Genomic DNA, 24320 nt, shown 5'->3' on the forward strand with positions numbered 1-24320 from the left:
ACCAAAATTAACAGCTGGTTAGATTTGTAAAGGTCACAGATAAAGTATCACCAGAGGGACAAGAGGCGTACAGAGTATGTCTGGGAAGATTTTATGGATGAAATTGCTTGAGTAGAGTTCAAATGTATGAAAAGTACTGTGATGTATGTACGGGCGGAATGTGTGTGTGACAAGACAGGAAAAACAAATCATTGTTATCTATCAGGTTTTTACCATTTTTTGATTCACTTTCAACAGAAAGAAGCTATGTTGATTCACTTGTGGTGGTGCAAAGAAAGTTAGAGAAAGGAGATTCCATGAGAAACATTTAAGCCAAAGTACCACTTCTACCTGTAACATCTAAAATATCTTGATAACTGAGACAAAGTGTGTCAATTTTGCATTTTCAACAGTTTTTTGTGCTATAAATAATGCCTCGGGGGGGGGGGGTGTGTGTAATATGAATCCAACCAAAAAATAAACAACTAGATTTCATGTAGTTCAGAAAATTTAGAAACTGCCCAAGCCCTAGACAGAATGGTTTGACTGTATCACCTTGGTGGTGAGGCTGCAGTATCCAGTGCCTAGATTCTACACGAGGCACCATTTGCTTCCCTGGGTGATTCCAATAGGCCTGGACTTGCTCGGTATTTTCCAGGGAGCTCGCCTGGAAAGTTAGACATAGAGCTGATCCATAAAGAAATGCAGGTAACTCAGAAAACCGTGGCTTGCTGTAGGTACAACTGGCACCTGGGTCACGGAAAAAGAGGATGATACCACCTAAGAGTATGGTCTTCAGGGAGCTGAGAAACAGGGACCACTCTGTTTTTCTTAAGCATCATGGCCAAGCTTCATTGACAGCACAGTTGTTTTATATTGAAATGTCCAAGCTGAAGTCCATATCTTGTAATTATATTTTTTGTGTGTTATATTATTAAATTCCTTCGCTGTTCCAAACAGAAAAGATTCTAACTCCCTCTTCCTCCCAATTTCTAGCCCCTATATGCCCTCTTTATTTCTTGTGTTTGTGGGATGCCACAGTATTGTGTGGAAGTGTTTAAATATTAACTATGTTTTGTCAAACAGATTCATTTATATCTGATTTGGGGAATCTTTGAAAGTAATATAGGATTTAAATATTTTAGTTATTTCAATATAGTGTTTTTTTTTAAATAGTTCTAAGTTGGGAATTAGATGTATAATCAAGGCTTTGTTTTCTTACTCATATATATCTAGCTACGTACTTTCAGAAAGTATTTAAAAAATTTATTGTAAACAGAGCATTGAAAGTGGAAAAATATTTTTAGGGGCACTCCTAATTTGTAGAAGCTCTGAGATAAATCTTACAAAGCCAGTGACTGTCATCTATTTTATCTGTTTTCAAAGTTTGATTTTGTACATGGGTATCTTAAATATGTATACCTGTAAACCAGAAGTTAGGGAGAAACTTATATGCTGCTTATATTTCCCAAAATGACTTAGACTTGGTCTTTATTTACCCAAATACTCAGAAAAAAAAAAAAAAAAGAAAAGCAAGAAGTGAAGTTAAACATGAAATTCATGAATTGAGATATGAAATTTATTTATTGGAGCATTTAGAACCTCAAAATCCAGGTTCTTTCCTTAGCAGTGATTGTCTGGTTACTGACTAGAGGTAAATTATGACTTCTTGATGTCTCAGTTTTATATTAAATGAGAATTAGGTGCCCAAGAGCCACATGGTAAAAGGGACTTTGTGAAGGCAAGTGATTTTAAGAACTTGTTCATGTAATTAACTACGAAGTCTCTCTAAGTCACTGCCTTGTTTTGCAAATGTTATGTATCTTTATTAGATGGCAAAATTTGGACAGCTTGCATCAGTAACACATGCATTGGCTTAGTCTGGCTATTGACAAGATGCATGTTTTTGGAAGAAAAGTGGGAGGAAAGAAAGGAAGAATATATCTTCTAAAACTTCAAAGAAAGCCAGAAGTAATGACACGTGTCTGTAGTCCCAGCTACTCAGGAAGCTGAACTGGGAGGATTGCTTAAACCTAGAAGTTTGAGTCCAGCCCTGGCAACATGGTAAATAAATTCTAAAAAATAAATTCTAAAAAAATTTATTTTAAATAAAGAAATTTCAAAAGAGAATCCACCTCTTTTCCTTGCCAGTGCTCAAAAGTGAGTGTTAATCTGGTGTCTGCAGAGCTGTTTTTGGTGTAGCTCTTTGGGCCAGCCTGCCTGGTAGTTCAAGCCTGCCTGTCATTTCTGATTCCTGGCTCTAAACTCAGGGTTTTTTTTTTTTTTTTTCCTTTGCTTCCATGCAATAGTCAGTAGGGAGGGCTTAACAAAGTAGTCTGATAGTGTGAAATGGTATGAAAGGGACTTTTTGCCCCGTTTTCTTTGTCTGGGAATCTTTTTTTATTTTCTTTATAACTTCAGGCCAAGTAGTAGATCTCAGAGGATAAAGATTTTTACTCTAAATTTGATTAGGGAAAATGTATCATTCAGAAAAAGCTTTACATGTTTCAACATGAGTCAATCTTGACAACATACATTTTCAATGAAAAAAAGAAAGTTGAAAAGAATTTATATATTATGATATAATTTTTGTAAATTTTAAGACACTTTACATTTTTGTGGTAGCACACATATATCAGAAAAATACATTTATACCCACAAGAAAGATGAACACCAACTCCAGGAGAGTGGTTATTTTGTGGAGAGGGAGGAAGAAGAAAGGAACGGGTTGGGCAGGGCTGAACTGAGACTGTGGCTGTGACTGTTTTTCCTCAAAAAAGGAGGGAATCTATCTAAAGAGAATCTGCCAAATGTTAGTATTTTTAAAATCCAGGTTTATATTAGTTTCAGTTCTTTTCTGTACTTTAAAATATGTAATAATTAAACATTTACATAATTCGTGTATCAAAATATCACATGTATCCATTAAGTATGCAAAATTTTTATCAATTTAAAAATTACATGATATATATATGTAATTTTTAAAAGAGGTCTCTGAGGCTGCTGAAATAGTTTGAGAATCTACCATGTTTTAGACACTGAGAACACAAATAATAGGGTTATGAGGACTCTAGCCGAAGGACCTCATCGTCAAGAGGAAAGAGGGATATAACAAATACTCCCAATAAAATGTGACGATAACAATCATGTTATATGTAATGGCTTCAAAATAGAGTGATTGACTCTATAATGACCCTTTCCTAGAAAACTTTGAGGAAGTCTAGGTCAGAGTCAAGGCAAAAAAAAAAAAAAGTCATCACACTTGTTGAATTTTTAAGAATTTACTTTCATATTTAATATTTCAAACTAATTGCAAACAAAATATTTTAAATGAGAGATTCTCAAAAGACAACTGGGAAATGCTCCTGTGTAATTTATTTCAATAAATATTACTATTATTATTATTTTGAGACAATCTCGCTCTGTCACCCGGGCTGGAGTGCAATGACGCTATCTCGGCTCACTGCAGTCTTCGACTCTTGGGTTCCAGAGATTCTCCTGCCTTAGCCTCCTGACTAGCTGGGACTAAAGGTGCACACAACCACACCCAGCTAATTTTTGTATTTTTAGTAGAGACTTGGGGTTTCCCCATGTTGGCCAGGATGGTCTCGATCTTCTGACCTCATGATCTGCCTGCCTTGGCCTCCTGAAGTGCTGGGATTACAGGTGTGAGCCACCGTGCCCGGCTTCAATAAATACTATGTACCTTAGCATATAGTTTCTATATGATCTCCTCCAAGTCTGATGTCTTTATGTTTCTTTCCCTTTTTTTTTTTTTTTTTAAATTTATTGGAAATGTATCTTCCCAGCTAGATATTCAACTCTTCAGTGAGGGCTATCTGGTTTTCATATATTAATCAATCACCCACTCTCTGCAGTGTTTAGTGTAGTATTATGTAAATTATAATGATGGTTCAATATTTATGTGATTCCTACTATGTGTTATGAGAAGATAGTAAAGGGGTGCTCAACCCCAAACTGAATTTTTGGCGCCAGTGTTACCAGGTAAGACATGTGGAGTTAAGATTCACATTGCCAGAAATATGCAGGTACAGTGTATGAAGACTATAATGCCACATATGAAAATGGTATGGATGACATCCATCACTTCAGGCAAAAGAAACACTATAGTTAATTACCAAGAAGGTTGGCAAGGCATTTTGGAATCTGAAAAATGCACTATTGACTCTGAATGGAAAACACTAAACAAGTTTTTCATTTTTTTTTTCTTTTACCCAACAAATAAACCACCAAAAAACTTAGCATTCCATTGTTGAGGTAGATACAAAAACAAACAAACAAAAATATAATTTATTCTATTAATAGATAAACTTGGTGACTGGCAGATTTTCACTGGCAATCGTTAAAAATAGAACAGTAAACATTTGACATCTCAGTCTTAATTAAGATGAGCATAATGTGGTGATACTGGGGTGATGGGGATAAGGGACATTCCTGATAATCTGCAAAGAAGGAACAGGTACAGCATACGAGTCTTGGTAGTGTATATGTATTATACCTGTTGGCTTAATAGCAAACTCCCTTCCTGGAGCCCTTATTGTGTTGATATGTTATTTGCACACTTTGATCCCCTTAGCAACCAACTACTTGGGGTTACAAAAGTTTTACTTTAATCGAAAACCTGTTTGTGGAAAAGATGTTTTATCAGTGTCCAGAAAACAACATTGATAACAATGAAAAGAGACAAAAATCAAGCAAACTCAAAGCATTTAAAGCAATCATGGTTGCTAAGGAGATGGAAAATAAAGTCAACACAATTTAAGGGACAGTTTCAGTTAGCAACAGTACAAATGTACTCAGGGAAATCTGAGCATGTCCATAGTAAAGAAGGTGGCATCCTCACATCTTTAACAGTGAGGAAAGATGTGTAGACACCCAGTGTAGCCTTGTGAACACCCCTACTCTCTTCCTTTCTAACTGAACTGGCTCTTACCTATCTACCCTTTGTCAGCTATATCCTGGCTATTTCTTCCAAATCTGAGTGTATAGCAAAAGTTCCTTGCCCGAAGAAGGAGCTGCCTAAGTTGCAGGGTCCTCTCCTTTCTGGAACAGAGGGGCTAGAATTTGACTACCTACTTTGCAACCTAAATTACCTGATTACATCCTGAATTGCAATGGCTCATTTGATTCCTAAAAGCCAGCCTCCAGGTGTTTTCTGGGCCAAGCCCCAGAAGGTAATTGGCGTCTTGCTTTTTGTTTTCTCTTCTCAGACCCATCTTCCTTCTCTCTTTCCATGTTTTAGTGCTGTCAGTGGTAATAATAGTATTAATAGTGACTAATGTTTATTGAGTTCTTAATATATTTGGGCACTATTCTAAACACATTTTCAAATATTAACTCTTTTGGGTCTCACTAACAAGTTGGGATTTATATAATTTTCACCCCTATTTTGCAGCAGAGGAAACCAAGTCACAACTAACAATTGGCTAGGCCTGAATTCAAATCTAGGCAGTTCAGTCTTTATCTGTAAACCATGCTGATTTTCATGTGAATCTATGTTGTAATAGAATTACTTGGGATAATGAAGGTCATGGAAGAAACACAATGAATATCAATATGCCCAAAGTCTCTTGATGTGAATTAAATGCTTTTTGATGATAAAAGTCATGCTTATGATGAAATCCTTCTTGGAGTTCCTAAGACTGGTGATTTTGTGTGTGTTGGGGTAATGGTAGTTACTTACACCCATTCAAAAAATATTTGAATACTCGTCATGTGCACTAAGAAATCAAAGAAGAATTCAGATGAGATGCTATACTGGTCTGTTCTCACGCTACTAATAAAGACATATCTGAGACTAGGTAATTTATAGAAAAAAGAGTTTTAATTGACTCACAATTCCACATAGCTGGGGAGGCCTCACAATCAGGGCTGAAGGTGAATGAGGAGAAAAGTCACATCTTACATGGTGACAGGCAAGATAGCTTGTGCAGGAAAGCTACCCTTTATAAAACTATCAGATTTTGTGAGACTTAATCACTATTACGAGAATAGCACTAGAAAGACCTAACCCCATGATTCAATTATCTCCCACTGGGTCCTTCCCATGACACATGGGAATTATGGGAGCTACAATTCAAGATGAGATTTGGATGGGGACACGGACAAATCATGTTGGATGCCTTCCTTCAGCCGCCCTATTAGCTTTCAGTTTAGTCGAGGAAGCCATACATACAGACAAAAAGACACACAGCATAAAAGATCTATGAGCATACATCAGGGCACATGTAATTATGATCAAATTTATCAGATGTAAAGAAGAGGGAATGTTTCACAGGGGAGTATACTCAGAATATACGATCAGGCAATTGTCCTGAGCAAATTAAATTAATTAAATTAATTATTCCAATTAAATTTTTCTAATTATATTTATCTTCTAATGTATGAAGAAACAGATTCCATGGGAACTTGGGGGCCAAGCTAATTTTCCTCATCATATCTTGTTTTTATTCAAATTATAGTTACCAGAATTCTGAACTAGTGGAGTTTCCATGCTGGTTCCAATTGTTCTCCCAATAGATGTTTTGACATTCCATAAATATATTTGCATAATTGGCTATGCTAGTTCTGGTGTGATTTTGACATGTCTTGTGATTCTCAAGGTCTGAGAGAAGCTTGTGACAACCCTGAATCAACATTTTATCCCCAGTTATTACCTAATCATGCACATTATCTCATGGAGGGGTTTGCAGGGATGATAGATGAGAGTGTCTATATTTTGAGTGATTGCTTAGGAAAGGTCGGAAGTGCTTTCCATAATATCAAGCCTTAAAACACTTCAGATGTGATTTCTGAGCTGAGAGCTGAGTCAACATAAGAGCATTCCATGGTAACTAGCCTGCATCTGTTATGCTCCAGTAGCAGGCTGTTGCAGACTAGAAACACATCCCCGTTGGAAGCATCTAGCAGTGTTGCAGAAGTCAGCAGGTAAGAAGCAGAAGCCTGAGAGAAAGCTGTAATTGAAGCAGTTCCATCAGAATTGAGTGGCACCACCTTGTAGGAAAAGAAATAATTTATTCTTTCAGAGAAGGAAGATGAACAGGAGAATCTGCAGAAGGCATAAATCACATCAAAATTTCAGTGCAATGCATGCTCAGGCATAAAATTTTGGGTGGATGAAGGGTTGCTTCTTCTGTAATGTAGCACAGTACCTGGAGCTCCAGGAATGGGGAATCAAGGCAATAGAAGATAGATTCCATAAACGGTGATCCAGCACGGAGGGTAAATGTCAGTGAAACAGACAAGCAGGCAAGGATTAGGGCAAGGCAAGTAAGGCCAGCTTGTGCAAGTGCAAGGTTAGATCCTACCTTTGTCTAGAATTGTAATCTTTCGTTCATCATGGATTTTTTGAATTAATGTTGATTTAAAAAATATTATTTATGTTGATTACTATGTTTTTTTTTTGACACCATTTACATTTTACTCCAAAGGAAAGTACCTCCTTAGTGCTGGCCCTGCATGACTGCAATTGAAGTGAGATATTTCAACACAATGGTTCTATTTACTCATATAGTGTAAGTGTTGAAATATTCACTTCAATTGCAGTCATGCAGTTGAAGTGAGATATTTCAACACTTACACTATATGAGTAAATAGAACCATTGCATTTTATTGTCAGTGTGACCTCACAGGATATCTGATGCTACCTTAGCACAGAAGGTGCAACCAGGAGACCTTAAGACCACGTTCAGTCTCCAGACATGTTTTATTTGCCATAAACAATGGTTATTTTTAAAAATTGAGTTAGTTGCCTCTTAAAAATTGGAAAATTTCTTCTAAAACCAATTTGGATGTCAGGCTTCTCTTACAAAGGAAGGTCTAGCACCCTGGATCTATGTTCTTTCACAGCAGTAATCAACTAAAGCTGACGGGAATATTTTCTCCAGTTCTCTGAGCCCACTTCATGTGGGCACGTTACCTGCCTGGTGTTGTAGGTATTGAAATTCTGGAGATTCTGAATTCTGCTTAACTACAGGGTCCTTACAATATAGCTCTTAAATGGGCTTATATTCATTTAATAAATAACGATAATATTTAATTTAATAATTTAAATAATTATTAAATTTAACAAATAATGATTTGTATGCATACTATGTGTAAAACATTGTGCTGAGGAACAAGATGACAAGGTCCCTCACCTCTTGGAAGGAAGAGTAAGGTATATGGCTTGAGTTTTGTCCCCCTCACCACAGTAAATAGAAAGGATATGCTGAAGTGCTAACCCCAGTACCTTAGAATGTGACCTTATGAAATAAGGTCTATTCAGAGGTAATGAAGTTAAAGTGAGATCACTAGGATAGACATTAATCCAATGTGACTGGTGTCCTTTAGAAAGGGGAAAATTTGAACACAGAGACAGATACACACAAAGGGATGATGATGAGAAGACAGAGAGAAGGTGGTTGTGGGACTGGAGGGCTGTGTCTACAAGCCAAGGAAACCCAAGGATTGCTGGTAAACCCCAGAACCCAAAAGAAGCAAGGAAAGATTCTTCCTTAGAGCCGTCACAGAGAGCAAGGCTTTGCAGACACCTGAATTTCTGACTTTTACCCCCGAGAATGTAAGTTTCTGTTACTTCAGCTACATGAATCTTTGGCACTTTGTTACAGCAGCCTTAGGAAACACAGGAAGTTACTAAATAACAGTTGCAACAAGCACTAATAATTCTTGTGAAGGGGTAATAACTGGAGGGTCCAGAGTGCTGTGAGTGTGTATGTTGGGATGCGTGCGTTGATCTCGTTTGGAGGTTAGGGGAGCTTTTCTGAGGAAGATGTGTTTTTGCTGAGGTCTGAAGGATGAATAGAAGTAATTTTTTTCTGGTAATGGGGGAGACAGGTGCAGTCTAGCCTGGGAGGACTTGTATGTGTGCAGGCTCTAAGGAAAGAAGGAAGAGTAAGGTATATTCAAGAAACTGGAATCTGGACAGTGACTAAACCACAGAGAGAAAATCATGGAGCCTTCTGGGGTGGGCCTTATATCGCAGGGTGTATTGACTTAGTTGCTGTGCTATTTTGGGGAAGTTACTTTACTTCTCTGAGGATAATAACAGTGTTTACCTCACATGGGTCTTATTAGGATTAGATGAGATACTGAGTGAAATGGCTGGACATCGTTAGCTCTTGATAGATGTTACTTAATATTATGATTCCTGTTCTTGTTATTATTATTGACAGGAAAGAGAGATTTATGGCCCTGGGATGCCCTTAGTGATATGGTATCTATCCTGAAGGCAATGGGAAGCTAGCACAGGATTTTAATATGAACTTCAACACAGCCAGATTTTATCTGTAAAAGTTCCAGATGGCTGAGTGTGGAAAATGGACTGGAGATCGGTGGAACAGAGGCCTGAGGAAGGGTGGCTGAGGTGAGCGTGGTGGCAATCCTGCTTCAATCACTTTGTAGAATTTGAGGAGATCATGCAATCATCTTAACAGATTTTGAAATTCCACAAAAAAGCACTTTCTTCTATGTTTAAGGGTTTTCGTCTAGAACGAATGTGCTCCAGGGTGATGCACAGATTTTTTTAATCTCAATCCTTCCATAAACTTAACAAGTGGCCTTGAGCAAGCCTCATATGGCTCATTTAATCATGATGCAAAAAGGTAAGAGGGAAAATTAGATTCTATATATAGAGTGAAGTCAACATTTTTGGTTATTGAACACATTAAAAAATGTCTTTAGCAGATTCCAAATACTCACATCCTCTATTTGCTTTTTTATTTGATTTATGTCTTTTGAATTCATTTTAGAAGGGAAATTGTATTGATTTGCTCTTCATAAAGCCACATTCAGCACTAACAGAATTTGTGATCTCAGGTGAAGGCAAAATGCTGGACTGGCAAATGTTCATAACAAATATGAGTTTTAAATAAAGTACTGGATGTGCTAGAAATTCATTAGATAATGAAAGCCATCAAGAAACACTGAGAATGCTGTGGTTCATTCTGGATTTATGGCTGATTCTTTTAAAAAGCATCACATTTGATATAATTGCTTTGCCTAGTATTGAAACACTTAAAAATTATCTGATAAATTCATTGTCGGTGGAGGATTTACCTGTGATGCCAGGGGTAGGAAATGTTGAAGTCTAAATATGGTAAGTGTTTATTTCCTAGTGATAGTTTATTATGACACTCAGCTTTGAAAGGGAAAAAGAAATTTCACAGCAAAATTTCCTCTCTCTGAAAACGGAGTAAATTCTAATGTTTTTCTGAATTTATTCTGTTATAACAGAGTATCATTAAATAAATATTTCTTTCTGTTGCAATGCCCTTATTCAATATCTTATTCCCTTTTGGGCAAAGTTAAATATGAATATTAGCTTATTTTAAATAGTGAATATATGTTGTATGTACACTAATTAAAGCACTAATTTTTATATGCAAAACATGGGTGTTTTGACCTGCATGAATTTTTAAAACTAAAAAGAAATCATATCAGACTAAGAACTATTATTATAAAGCAAAGACCATTGTTTACATTTAAAAACTTACCTTTCTTCTTATTTTTGAGTGTATATGTTCGTTTTAATGTAAGCAAATATACAAAGCCATTAAAAAGATACTGTTGAACGTCATATATTTTAGGAATTTTTATTTTTATAAAATGAACCAGCTAATTTTAATGATTTTTGCAAAGTTTTATGGTAAAGTAACATTTAAAAAAATTTTCAGGGTGAGGCACTTTAATTTGAAACCCTCACAGCAACTCAATGGTGTTTTACTGAATAGATATGGACACAGTTTCTCTAGTGTCATCTTTTCCTCAGTGTGTTTACTCCATCATGATGAGGATTTTTACTACTATATCCCCCAATACTGGAAAAACCCCTTTCTGCTACATAGTGGGTGCTTGATAAGTACTGGTTTACTGAATGAATAAGTGTATTTATTGGTATTAATGACATAAAATTTGTAGTGCTGTTCCAAATAAGAACTTTTGAACTTCACACTTTTAAGCTTGAAAGTGGATATTGCTATGTGTTTCTGTTTTCACACTGCTATGAAGAAATATCTGAGACTAGGTAATTTACACAAAAAAGAGTTTTAATTAATTCTTAGTTCCACATGGCTGGGGAGGCCTCAGGAAACTTACAGTCATGGCGGGAGGCACCTCTTCCAGGGTGGCAGGAGAATGAGTGCCAGTGGGGGAAATGCCAGATGCTTATAAACCATCAGATCTCAAGAGACCCACTCATTATCATGAGAACAGCATGGGGGATACTGCCCCCATGGTTCATTTTCCGCTACCTGTTCCTTGCCATGTGGGGGTTATGGGGCTTACAATTCAAGGTGACATTTGGGTGGGGACGCAGAGCCAAACCGTGTCAGGAATGTACACACTGAACATGTATACGCTGTCTGACTTTGATTCTTACAACAGTCTCTTGTGAGTTCATTGTATTATGATCAGGAATGTACGCACTGAACACGTACACGCTGTCTGACTTTGATTCTTACAGCATTCTCTTGTGAGTTCATTGTATTATGATCAGGAATGTACACACTGAACACGTACACGCTGTCTGACTTTGATTCTTACAGCATTCTCTCATGAGTTCATTGTATTATGATCAGGAATGTACACACTGAACACGTACACGCTGTCTGACTTTGATTCTTACTGCAGTCTCTCGTGAGTTCATTGTATTATGATCAGGAATGTACACACTGAACACATACACGCTGTCTGACTTTTATTCTTACAGTATTCTCTCGTGAGTTCATTGTATTACGATCAGGAATGTACACACTGAACACGTACACGCTGTCTGACTTTGATTCTTACAGCAGTCTCTCGTGAGTTCATTGTATTATGATCAGGAATGTACACACTGAACATGTACACGCTGTCTGACTTTGATTCTTACTGCAGTCTCTCGTGAGTTCATTGTATTATGATCAGGAATGTATACACTGAACATGTACACGCTGTTTGACTTTGATTCTTACTGCAGTCTCTTGTGAGTTCATTGTATTATGATCAGGAATGTACACACTGAACACGTACACGCTGTCTGACTTTGATTCGTACAGCATTCTCTCGTGAGTTCATTGTATTATGATCAGGAATGTACACACTGAACACATATATGCTGTCTGACTTTGATTCTTACAGCAGTTCCTTGTGAGTTCATTGTATTATGTCCATTCTATAGATTAGCAAACATGTTCAGAAAGAAAAAGTAACTTCTTCAAATTCACATGACTCAGAAATGGTAGAGGGAGAATACCCACAGACATCTCTTTGACTCCGAAATCCTAGATATGATTGGAATTACAAAGAAAAGGCAGTGACATGATCATTTTTTAATTTTAATTTTCATTTTCACTGTGACATTTTGAATAGGTCAAGGTCAAAAATCAAAATAAACATAAAAGTGAAGTCCTGTAGATTTCATGCTGCTAGTTGGAGCAATAGATTTGAAAGCTCCAGAATAAGGGCAGTATGGAACTTTGGAGAGCTAATTTTTTAAATTAAATATCTTGGGTTTTCTTATTTATTAAAGTTAAGAGGTGTTGAGTAGTCCTGCAGCATAAAAGAAATATAGTCCATTTTTTCTTTCTATTACACTTTTGATGGAGTTTATCTATATTGAGTGAATTAGTCCATTCTTTCATTGCTGTAAAGAACTGAGACTGGATAATTTATGAAGAAAAGAGGTTGAATTGATTCACAGTTCTTCAGGCTGTACAGGCAACATGGTTGGGAAGACCCCAGGAAACTTACAATTATGGCAGAAGGTGAAGGGAAAGCAGGCACATCTTATATGACTGGAGCAGGAGGAAGAGAGCGAACGAATGAGTTCACTCAGATGTTTATCAAACACATATTTAGTACCAGATGCTAGTTACTGCAGATATTAAAAGTGCTTACTTAGTTTTAAACAACCAGATCTCATGAGAAGTCACTATCAGGAGAACAGCAAGGGGGACGTCTGCCACCATGATCCCCATCACCTCCCACCAGGCCCATCCCCCAACATTGGAGATTACAATTTAACCTGAGATTTGGACGGGGACACAAATCCAAACATATCACTGAGTGATGTTGGAATAAAGCTAAAGAGGACAAACTATCTTATTTCCTTGTTCCTCCAGTTGCAATGACATACAAACTAGTCTACTACCTTATTTCCCCCTCTTACTTCAAATGCCACGAGTAAGTCTACATTTGGAACAAGAGGGCTTTTAAATGGGGCAGAAGTGTTTAAAGAGGGGGCTATGGGAGTACTGGGTGGTTTCTTGATTCTTTCAAATTATTTGTGAGGCCGAGCCTTTGCCTTGTTGGGATGATTCCTGCTAATGTTACAGTCTGGAATTTTATCTTTTTATCTTATCTTAACATCTCTGTAAGGTACATCACATTCCCCCCAACCCCCAAGCACCCTACATGAATGTGGGACCTAATGTGAAAATAATACAAATGGGGATATGAAGGACAATCTCTCACATGAATTGATAGGGAAAGGGGGAAGTTGGCAATCCAGCATTTGGGATTAATGGTGCGACCTAAGTTCCATGAATCTGGAAAAATGGAAGCACTATGTAAGCATATAGCAAAACATATTTAAACTATTAAACAGGCATATTTGAACTATTAATCTCCCAGTCTAGTAAGCATTAGCCAGTTTGACAGAGGACCAGTGCTGGGCAAGATGTGGTTAAATTTGCAGAAAAATCAGAGGGGGGATAAAAAGGAATCCTCAAGCTGAAGAACAAAATGGAAAAACTGAAAAGAATATTCACAACAGTTTGAGGCAGTTTCACCTGGAGAACAAAGAGCTTTTGAGACAGGATAGAAAATGATTCAGAAGATAGTGAATTCCTCTCATTTCCCATATATGTAGGACATACCCTGGTTCCAAATACCTGGAGGGAGACCAGGTGAATATAAGAAAATGTCAGCTATTTACTGGGAATAACGATTTCACTCAGATGTTTATCCAACACATATTTAGCACCAGATGCTAGTTACTGCAGGTGTTATGGTGAACAGAGAGAGATGGTTTATGCCCTCACTGAGCATACAATCTAGTTTAAAGAAGCAAAACATAATTTGACAAGTATAAAGATAAGTGAAAGACAAGTTGACCTGGGAAGCAAATGGTAAAACACCTGACTGGCCAGGATTCCAGGGAAATTTCTGGACAACATGGAGATTTGCAGGATAACACTTGTGATGGTTAGTTGTATGTGTCAACTTCACTAGGCTACAGTAGCCAGTTATTTAATCAAACATGAATCTAGAATCTAAGTGTTGCCGTGAAGGTGTTTCATAAATGTGTTCAGCGTTTACAGTCAGTTGACTTAAAAAAGAGATTAGTCTAGGTAATATTGGTGGGCCTACATCACAAGCAATTGTGAGCCAAAAATCAGATTTCCTGGAAAAGAAGAAATTCTGCCTTAAGACTGAAGCATCAAATCTTGCTTGAGTTTCCATCCTGCCAGAGTGTCCCTGTAGATTTCAGAGGGACCTGCCAGCCCTCATCATTCTGAGCCAATTCCTTAAAACAAATCTGTTACCCCCACACACGTACACGCACATGTATGTATGTATATTTGTGTGTGTACATATGTTCCATTTCTGTAGAGAACCTTACTGATAAAATACCTTAGTCATGTAAAGTTGGTGTGTGTTGAGGGGTGTGCAGTGAGGGAGGTGACTGCCTGGGAAGACTTAGAGTGCAAAAGAGTAGCCAGATCAGGAAGCACGTGATAGATGACCTCGAGACTTTGTAAGGATTGTGAGAGGACCAGATTCACATTTTAGAAAGGACATCTGATTGTATTACTTTTGCACACACAAGTTGAGAAAAATGTGTTTGAATTCTAGCAGGAAGGATATTAGGAAGATTTTTTTTTTTAATAGGGGAAAGAAGTGCTGAATGTATTTTGGAATCTTAAAAAACTGCATTTTTATCAATGACGGTCACAGTTTTGCAAAAGATTTACAAGCTTTTTTTTTTTTTTCCTACAATTACATCTATATTTTTCAGTAGGAAGTTCTTGTAACTGGGAAAATACTCCAATCTGCGGAGCAGCAGTTAAGGAAGAAAAACTCTCGCAAACAGCATTTGGGGTGGGAGAATGGAGGTCATCAGGGGATTCCCGCTGAGAAAGTGGGAAGGAAGAGAGTTTAGAAACGGATTGAAGTTCCGCTACATCCCATGTGTTGTGAGAGAATTCGCCTGTTACGACGACTGCAACGTCTGATCTCCTGGCTTTCTTCCCCTCTTGAGGGGTTCCGTTCCGCCCCACTGTGGCCGCAAGTTTGGCTGTCCCAGCGCTGGGATCTTGGAGTCTGGGCAGGGTCTGGTACCTGCCACATTGGGATGTTGATGGAAAGGAGGTCGGGGCGTGCTGAGTTCAGGCTGGGGTCAGAGTTCTCTCACCTTGCAGCTCCCACCCGTTATGCTTAGAAACCTACGCCCGCAGCAAAGGGGTCTTGCTCTGAGAGAACCAACCCGGGTTTTCTTCCATTTCCTTTGCAGCTCTAGATGTCTTCGTCCTGGCTCCAGGTGCGTTCTCTGTCCTTTTCCGTCCGGGGCAGTCGGCTGATTATAGCGCCCTGCTCAAGTCCAGCACCCTTGGAGGTGAAGTGGGGCGTGTTGGTGACTCCTTAGCCCTTCCCCAAAGTCTAGACTGGAAGCAGCCAGTGTCTTCATTATCGCCCCTACTCCAGGGGTCTTAATGTGCCAATGGGGACACTTCCCTGCAAAAGTCTGGAGGTCCACGAGGGCGAGGAGGATGCCCACGTGCAGAGAGGTCCGACGACTCGCGTCCCAGAGCTTGGTCCCACACCGAGTCCCACATCCCGCACCCTGGCCAGGAAGGAGACAGGACGCATCCCAGTGTGATGTGGATGCCCGATAGCGAGAGTGAGGATTTTGGGGGGTGGGAATGGGGGTTAGTGGAAGGGGCTGGGAGGGGAAGAGGCAGCAGGTGAGCCAAGGGGTTGTGCCTCCTGAGGCGGGAAGAAGGGGTCTTTAGAGGGAGCATCTTGCAGGGGCGAGGCAGGCAAGGGTAGGGCTAGGAGGAGGTGCGGGGAAGCCAGCCTCGGCGGTGAGATGGGAGGGGGAGGAGGCAGGAGGAGGGAGTTCCGAAAGGAGGGAAACGAGCCGGCGAGGGGCGACCGGAGCGAGCCGGGAAGGGAGAACAGCGGAGGGCTGCGGAGCCGCGGGCGCCCGGACCGTGCCACACACCCCCCGCGGGGCACGGAGGGCATTGCCGGGGGAGACACACAAAGACATGCGAAGGGGGGCTGAGCGAGGCTCGCGCACAAAGACGCCGGGGCGCACGGCAGCTCGGGCTGCACCCACCGCCCCCGCGCCGCGCCGTGCCGGGGCCGGTCCAGCGAGGAGCCCGGGGCTGAGCGCGTGGCGGCGGCGGCGGCGGCGGCGGGTAGGCGCGGGACCCGGGTCGCCCGCGCTCTCCGGGTGACCCGGGCCCGGCAGCAGGCGCGCGCGGGGGCGGCGGCGCCCGAGCCCAACTTGGCCTCCGCCTCGCCCTCTGCCCAGCCCGCCGGTGTCCCCTCCTTCCCGCGATTTCGTTTCTTCTCACGCTCCCCCCCGCCCCCTCCCGCGTCCAGCTCCGCTCTCCCCACCTTGTAAAACAAAGCCGGGGAAAATGCCTGCCCGTGCAGCTCGGAGCGCGCAGCCCGTCTCTGAATAAGAAGTGAGTACAATGGCGTGTTTGTAAAAAAAAGCTTCAAGTCCATCTTTTTCAAAAAACATTTTGAATGCTGCATGCCTCATGCTTCCCAGCGCCTCGCGGGAGAGACCCGGCTATAGAGCAGGAGGTGAGACACCCCCCGTACCCCCACCCTTCTGGCCGCACGCTCTCCTGCCCCAGCCTGTCCTGGGAGGACTGCAAATGCCCCCTCTCAGCAAGCGGCCGTTTCCCATCTTCGCTTTGCGTCCTAAGTGTTGGGTCATAATCTGGATTTGGAGGCAAACCCATGCTCAGATCCTCTCCTGGCTGCTTCTCCCCCCTCTCCCGCCGGTGCCCGGGGTTTTTGCATCTGCCTGAGGTATGGGTTTGGAACACCTTGGGGGAGTTTCCCATGGAGAAGGACTGTCAACCCTTGGGAGCAGCCGACAGGCAGGACCCATGGTGACCCCGGTCACACTTGTTGCCCATTGCCTGGTGGGACAGGCAGTGGTGCTGAAAACAGCTTGTTTCCCCTGCTATTCGGTGGTCAGTAGCAGCTGGAGCGAAGACATATCCGGGTGAGAACAGGAGCCCAGGATTAACAGAAGACTGTGATGAGCTGGGGGGAGGGGAGTGGGTAGTGACGGTGCTGAGTGTGTGTGGAAAGGGCAGCTTCTCTCCCTGATCATACATCAAATGGCGTGGAGATGGAAACCCAGAGGTTCCCTGTATTAGATAAAGAGAACAGTCTGCTTTTTTTTTTTTTCAGTATTATTTTGATATTTCATCAGTTTCTGTTCATTCTGTCTGCCAAATGTATATTACATATATTTCTGCTAATTAAGAAATAAGGCAACAGCTTAAAAGAATTAAACTCCTCCAGGAAATGTATTAGGTTAATAAACACGCCCGCGCGCGCGCACACACACACACACACACACACACACACAATCTCTTTTAAAAATCTGAAACCATATAATGCAATGTGGCAATGTCTTAATGAGATTTCAGATTGAGATTTGGTGTCATCAAGGTAAACAGTCTTGGTACTTTCTGGTTCTGCAGAGTGGAAATCACTGATGTAAAAAATCACAAATAGCACATATCTAAAAAGGAGAGGCTTGGAAAGCTTCGTTTAGAGAAATATTGTGGAACTTCTATGTGATTTTTTTTTTTTATTATTCCAAAGATGACTAAATTTTAAATTATGACTTTTGTTTTTCACTCAGACTCACTAAGCAGCTGGGAGGTTGTGGGGAGTCTGCAGATGATAGTGATTTTAGCTATTATCAGCACTTCTATTTTAACAGTTCTTTTTTTTAAATGTTAGCATTAAACACATGCCCAGTGCTAATTTTGAGTGAAGTTGTCTTTATAAATATTTGAAAGGTGTCTACTAGCCTGTGACTTTATTTGGAACAGGTGAATGTATCAGGAGAAAAACGTGCATTCCTCTGTGTAGTAGGTTGAACCTTAGGAAATTGCTGTAATAAGCTTTATGTACATGGAATCTCCACTTGGAGCCAGGGTACAGAAACCTCATCACAGCTCTAATTTCATCTCTTCCAAGTCAGATCCATTCAGAGCTTTGCTGGTTGAGGGTCCTGTTATCTGCCATCATTTTACAACACTACTTAGGTCTAGTGCTCTAAATAGCTCTGTTTGCAAAGCTTCTTTCTGATGGGCAATTAGAGATGTATTTTATGAATTAAAACTATGGTAGCCTACATTTAACTCACAGTGTTAGGTAAGAAGGCAGGATAGGTACCCATGTGAAAATTGGCATTTTTTATTAGCTTCTCATACTGAAGTAATTTCAGGTGCCTGTAGGGTATTTGAGTGCAATTCCATAGAGATTTCTTATATACTTACTTAAAAGTGTGTTTTAGATAAGATTATTATTTTATAATTTATATTATATACATGATAGCAAGTTTACTGAAATCTGTAAAATTATGGACTTTAAGTTGATAATTCTGTTTCAGTTGGTGGTTTTTAAAAGTCTCTTATTTTTCAGCCATTGTATTAACCCCTTTTAGTTCAATGTTGTCTTTCCATAAAATGTTCTGTAGTAGGTGGTTTATTTTCCTCTTAGCAAGTAGAAGTCTAGTATCTCTTCTATTTTTGAAAAAGAAAGCCATTAATGATATTTTTGAACAGCTGTGATAAATAATAAATGGATTTAGAGTCACCTCAGAGTATATGGCAATTTGTAAGAGAACCATATAAATCCACTCTAATGGAGCAATTAGCTTGGAACAGAGCATGTAGAGTCTAAGGTGTGAGCCATGGTTTTAATTTTTTTCTTGATATTGTTCACATTTGAAAAGGAAAGTACTTGTCTTCTCTTGGTTGTGTCAAGGATTGACACAATGATTAGCAATAACTTTTATTTGTAAAACATGTCAGAGATTGAAAAACAAAATACAGGGAATATTTTACCACGAGCCCACTTTGGAGAACAGGCAAAAAGACAAGATTTGACCATTGAGTAGTTTATTTACCACCATTCATCATTTTTACCAGAAAATGATGAATGATTTCTTTTGAGCAACAATGTTTGGATCACAAATTCTCTTGTAATGCAATTCATTTATTGTAATAAATTTTAAAGTGAAAATAGAGACTGTTCTTTATATTGCTTGCTTGTGGTATAAAGTTCTTGAGAACAGTAATAACCATGAGCCGTCTTCTCAAGTATTCAAATATCTAGTTAAGTACCATCAACTCTTAGGAGTTCAGTATCTCTTTGTGGACTGGCATAGTGGACAGATGTAAATTTAAACATTTATTAGGAAGCCTTTAGGCATTCATTTCTGTTTTTGAAGTTTCTTGGTTCGACTCCAGTTTTTTTTTTTTTCCCTCCCATTTGGAACTCCAATAGCAACAGTGAGCACAGATCCAGCCCCTTTTCCTTGAACCCATATATGTGGTCCTGAGATCTGGTGACAGCAATCCTGGTTTGGGTTCCAGAGCTTCCACCAGGAGAGCAAGCGGAATTCAATCAACCTTCTCTGACCCCTTTAAGAAGAAGCCCGACCAATTCCCTTCTCATCTCCTCCAACCTAACCCTCATTCTCTGTTGTTATCAGTGGCGGCACCTGACTTGCTGGATCCTAAATCTGCCGCTCAGAACTCCAAACCGAGGCTCTCGTTTTCCACGAAACCCACAGTGCTTGCTTCCCGGGTGGAGAGTGACACGACCATTAATGTTATGAAATGGAAGACGGTCTCCACGATTTTCCTGGTGGTTGTCCTCTATCTGATCATCGGAGCCACCGTGTTCAAAGCATTGGAGCAGCCTCATGAGATTTCACAGAGGACCACCATTGTGATTCAGAAGCAAACATTCATATCCCAACATTCCTGTGTCAATTCAACGGAGCTGGACGAACTAATTCAGGTAATGGCATGGGAGGAGTTGTTACTCCGTTCCCCCAAATGGGAAAGAGTGATAGGAGGAGACAACTCATAGCCCAGTAGTATGAGTGTGCTGGAGGGAGCCCTGTCCCACCTCATGCACCTTAACATACAACTCTTTCCCCCAGTTTCTTTCATTTCCACTTTTCCTGCCTATGTTCTCGCTTCTGCCATCTTTTTCTTCTCCTCCTCTTTTAGTTCTCCCTCCCAGTGTTCCTTCACATCCTCTTCTGCTTCTGTTCTTCTGTATTTCTTTCCTGTTGTCTTCCTGCTTTATTTGCCTTTGCCGTATCTTAGAAGTGGCAGTGGACACCCAAGGAGTTGGGGTTACCATGCCAGAGGCCCTCATTAGGGTGATCATTGACTGCTGAGAAAAATTGCTGTGGCAAAGGTGAGGAAAACAAAAGAAAGAAATGTGCTTTAATCTTGGCAGTGGCCATCATAAAATGGAAAAGATGAATTTGTGATGTGACCCTCTTGAGATAGGTACCCCTCAGTTCAACAAGTTATAGCTTACTTGTTTAACCTAGCCAAGGTATAACTTTGATGACTACCTTTTTAAACTATCTGCAGATAAGTGATTATTGCTTTTCTAACTCCCAGCTGAGAGAAATTTACTACTAAACAGAGTTTTTGAATAAAACTAATTTAGTTTTAATTTACTTCATAATAGCAGAACAATATCCTTACAGAAAAACATTTTGTTTTAAAAATTAATCCCAATAAGTTTCAGTTAGGCTCTTTAGAGATGACTGTATTTTTTTTGTAAATTTCTTTTTTGTAAATTGCATAAAAAAGTTTATTGTTCAAATAAGGATCTTAAGAAGAAAGCTTTAGAATTTTCTCAGAAGAAGAGACTTGACTGGTTGTTGAAAATGTTTTAATTGCATACGCATCTGTTTTCCTAAAGAGTGGACTTTTCTTACCTGGTTAATTCAAATTGGAATGGAAATTGTCTGTGAGTCATCATCTGAGCATGTTCTTTCTTATTTCATATTTGGTTTTACATTGTTTGAATGAGTTGGAATAGTGGGTTGAGGGGAGAAATGATTGTTGGCTTTAATCTCGCCTATTGTTTGAGGACCGTTTCTCTCATCTCCTCTTGCCATGGATCCCCAAATGCTACCTCTGCCCTTCACAGCCCTCTTAATTTACAGCATATGCATACAAGTCTGTTCAAGTTTTATTGAAAAATACCAATGCTAGTGTTCTCTGACACCTATTTCGTTTCTACCACATTCAGAAACTTCTGCATCTGAAAATTTGACTTAAGTTTTGAAAAGGCTGTTTACTTGTATACTGAGTTCTCTATGAGTTTTAGATGATGGTGACCTTTTTAGTTCTGGCAGTGAAAGTGCCAGCTAACATTATTGTCCTAACCGCCCCCTTCTCTGGTCTCATATAAGATTACTTTCACTTCATTCTTTCTTTGGGCCACATAATCCTATGAGGTACTAAAAATCTTTGAGGAATCACCGCTTCCTTTGAGTTTCTGAAGAAGAGCTCTTGGATGTCTTGGTGGAGGCAGCATGCTGTGAAAGCTTCAACTTTGGGAGCAGATAGGATGTGTTTTAAACTACAGTTGAGTGCTTTATTAGAAGTGTCATCTGAAACAAGTGGTTTTCCTCTTTAAGCCTTAAATGATCTATCTGGAATGAGGAAAGAGTATCTGTCGAGTAGGGTTGTTGTGAGGTAAAGCGATAATCCGTGTAAAGTGTTTAGGTTCTCAGAAAGTGTTAGATTTGTTTTCTGTGGTTATTGTTTTCCTCTCCTGTTTCTTCATTGGATTGTAGCCTGATTCACGTAGTTGCTTTCTTATCACCTGGAGTGAGATGCTTGGTTGGACAGGACAGGAAAACAAACAAACAAACAAACAAACCATGACCAGCATTTCAGGACAACATTGGAAGAAATCTTGTGTGAATTTGAAAAGGGTCTCACTGTCCAGTATTGCTCAGATTTATTCAGATCTCTAAAGATAACTTGAAGGTCATGGCAGGTAGGAGCAATCTGGTGGTGAATACTGATCACTTTCTGCTATATTGTCTTTGAAATGGAAACAAACAGAGCTCAAAATATGACCTAATTTTTTTCTTTGTGCTCTGCTTGGGCAATCCATTTTAACTTTATTAATTTTCTCTGTTGATTGTTTTTATTTCATAAATATATTTTTTATGCTGATTCAACATTTTTCAATGCAGAAATTACCTGTTATTTACTCTTATATTGTTCACCTTTATAGCCCAGTGGTTTTGATGAATTATTTTTACTCTTTAAACGTAATTTATTTTGATAAAAGAAATCTTTACAATGCCGTGGCTTCAAGGATCAAGGTCAGTGTGTAAATAGGAAGGAAGGTAAATACGCCAGTAATCATATATTAGAATTACACTTCCTTCATATGATTCTTAAAAATTTCCCAATCTTTTTTCAAATTTATTTTCCCATTTAATCATTCCTTAAAACCTTGTAAGTGGGTCCATTGGGGAGCAATACCACAACATTGAGGATTAGATAGCATCAGATGAGAGTTCAGGTCTTCAGAATCCTTCGGTCGGGCATTTTTCCTAGAGTGTCTGCTCCTTTGGAGCTTGCCTTCTTTCAGTGCTGAGGGGGGAAACAGTTGGAGTGGTTAACATTTCGATTATAGTGTTGGTGAAGAAATTCTGCTACATTTTATGGAGAATGAGGACAGAGGAGGAAGTGTGTAGTCTGACGGTGAGCCAGTATCAGGTGCAGTTAGTCTAATCTGGTCTCAGCCATTAGGTTATTAGTTACTCTTCTGGTTAGACTATACCAACTTGATCTGATGCTGTGGTTGTGTCTCAGGGTGGGGTTGGGGAGGTGAGGGAAGTTTTATAAGTAATGGAGCATTAAGGCAGATGAGACCCGCTGCTTCTTTTGTTACAGAAGCATGTGTGTATGTGCTAAGTGTTGTGTTTGACACAGGACCTTCAAGACAAGATTGAGAAGGGGCAAAGATATCAAAACAGATACCTTTGTCAGCCTGATGTGATTTGAGCAATATGATTTTCAACTCCCATTACATTTATACTAATGTGATGTCAATACAGAAACATATATGGCAACTTGTTTAAGTGTTAAAAGCCGTGGATACCATTAACAACAGCCAAATTTTATTAAGCACTTAATATGTGCAAGGCATCATTCTAACTCTTTACCTGTATTACCTCATATAACTCTCTTAAACAACCCTAAAAGGTAGGTGCTTTATTATCTGCTTTTACCTTATATGGAAACTGAAGCAAGGGGCGCTTCAGTTTCCAAGAGTGTGTGGTGGCAGAACTGTCATTCAAATCTGTGGATAAACTCTAGCACTTAGTTCTGGTGTGGACTGCCTTGAAAAATAATAAACATTTGATGTAACGTTTCCTGTTATTCCATATGTTGAGGAATAATGAATGTTCTGGTCCTATGTACACGTAGCATATCTTTATTTCTAATACGGAAAGTATATAACCTGGATCTTAATATACTTTCTGGACAACAGGATTATATCAGTATTTTCCCATTTAAATACGGTGAACCAATAGAGGATGATCACATTAGACATACCTGGTCTTCATTTATTTCTGTGTTAGCTGAATCAATTATAGGGTTAAAAGAGAGTGAAATCTACTATCTATATATTGATAATAAAAATATCTTACAGGAGATTTGACTTTTTGTTTTCTAATTTGAGCCCCACTCCTCCTTGAGCTAGGTTGGGAAGATATTCTATCTGTTTTGGGGTGAAGGAACTGACATGTTTGGACAAGGTCATCTGGTGGCCTCAGGTCTAGATCTTCGGAGTCTTCCCGCTGAAGGGATTATCTTCTCTTTATGCTAGCCTTCTCATTTTGGTTCATCCAGTAGCATTTATTGAGAACCTCCAATGTGTTTACCTCAATGGTGGGTGTTGAGCCATTTAAGATGATGGAAAAAAATAATGGCTTCTCTCAAGGCACTCCCTCCTACATGTCAATCAAAGGAGACAGATATTAACATAGATATAATAGCATTACCATAGAAGTACTTACAGACTGGAGCTGGAATCCCTACATGTTGGAGCACTGAAGAAGAAATTAAGCATTTAATGAGAGGAAGATACAGAAGATGTGAAAGGAAACTGGATTTTAGGGTGCCTTAGAGTGCTCTAGGAGAAGATGAGGGGACTAGCGGACATTCTAAGCAGAATGGGCATGGTATGCTCCAGTAACTGAATATCTGGGTGTGAGGGGCAGGGGC

At 39.6% G+C, this 24320-nt stretch overlaps 1 protein-coding gene across 5 annotated transcripts in view; it reads left to right on the top strand.

The window, feature by feature from the left end:
* The window catches only part of KCNK2 (potassium two pore domain channel subfamily K member 2), a 221636-nt gene that overhangs the window by 52392 nt on the left and 144924 nt on the right, over positions 1–24320 (top strand). For 2 of the 5 annotated variants that reach the window (XM_012459648.2, XM_012459649.2), the window contains exons 1-2: positions 16689–16800; positions 19745–20055. In XM_012459648.2, the coding sequence (XP_012315071.1) occupies positions 16755–16800; positions 19745–20055 (357 nt within the window). In that variant the 5' untranslated portion in view covers positions 16689–16754. The other 3 variants (XM_012459653.2, XM_012459652.2, XM_012459651.2) reach the window with 3 other exon arrangements.

Source organism: Aotus nancymaae, unplaced genomic scaffold (genome assembly GCF_030222135.1).
Source record: "Aotus nancymaae isolate 86718 unplaced genomic scaffold, 86718_ANA_hifiasm-v0.15.2.pri h1tg000032l_0, whole genome shotgun sequence".
Classification (NCBI taxonomy): Eukaryota; Metazoa; Chordata; class Mammalia; order Primates; family Aotidae; genus Aotus; species Aotus nancymaae.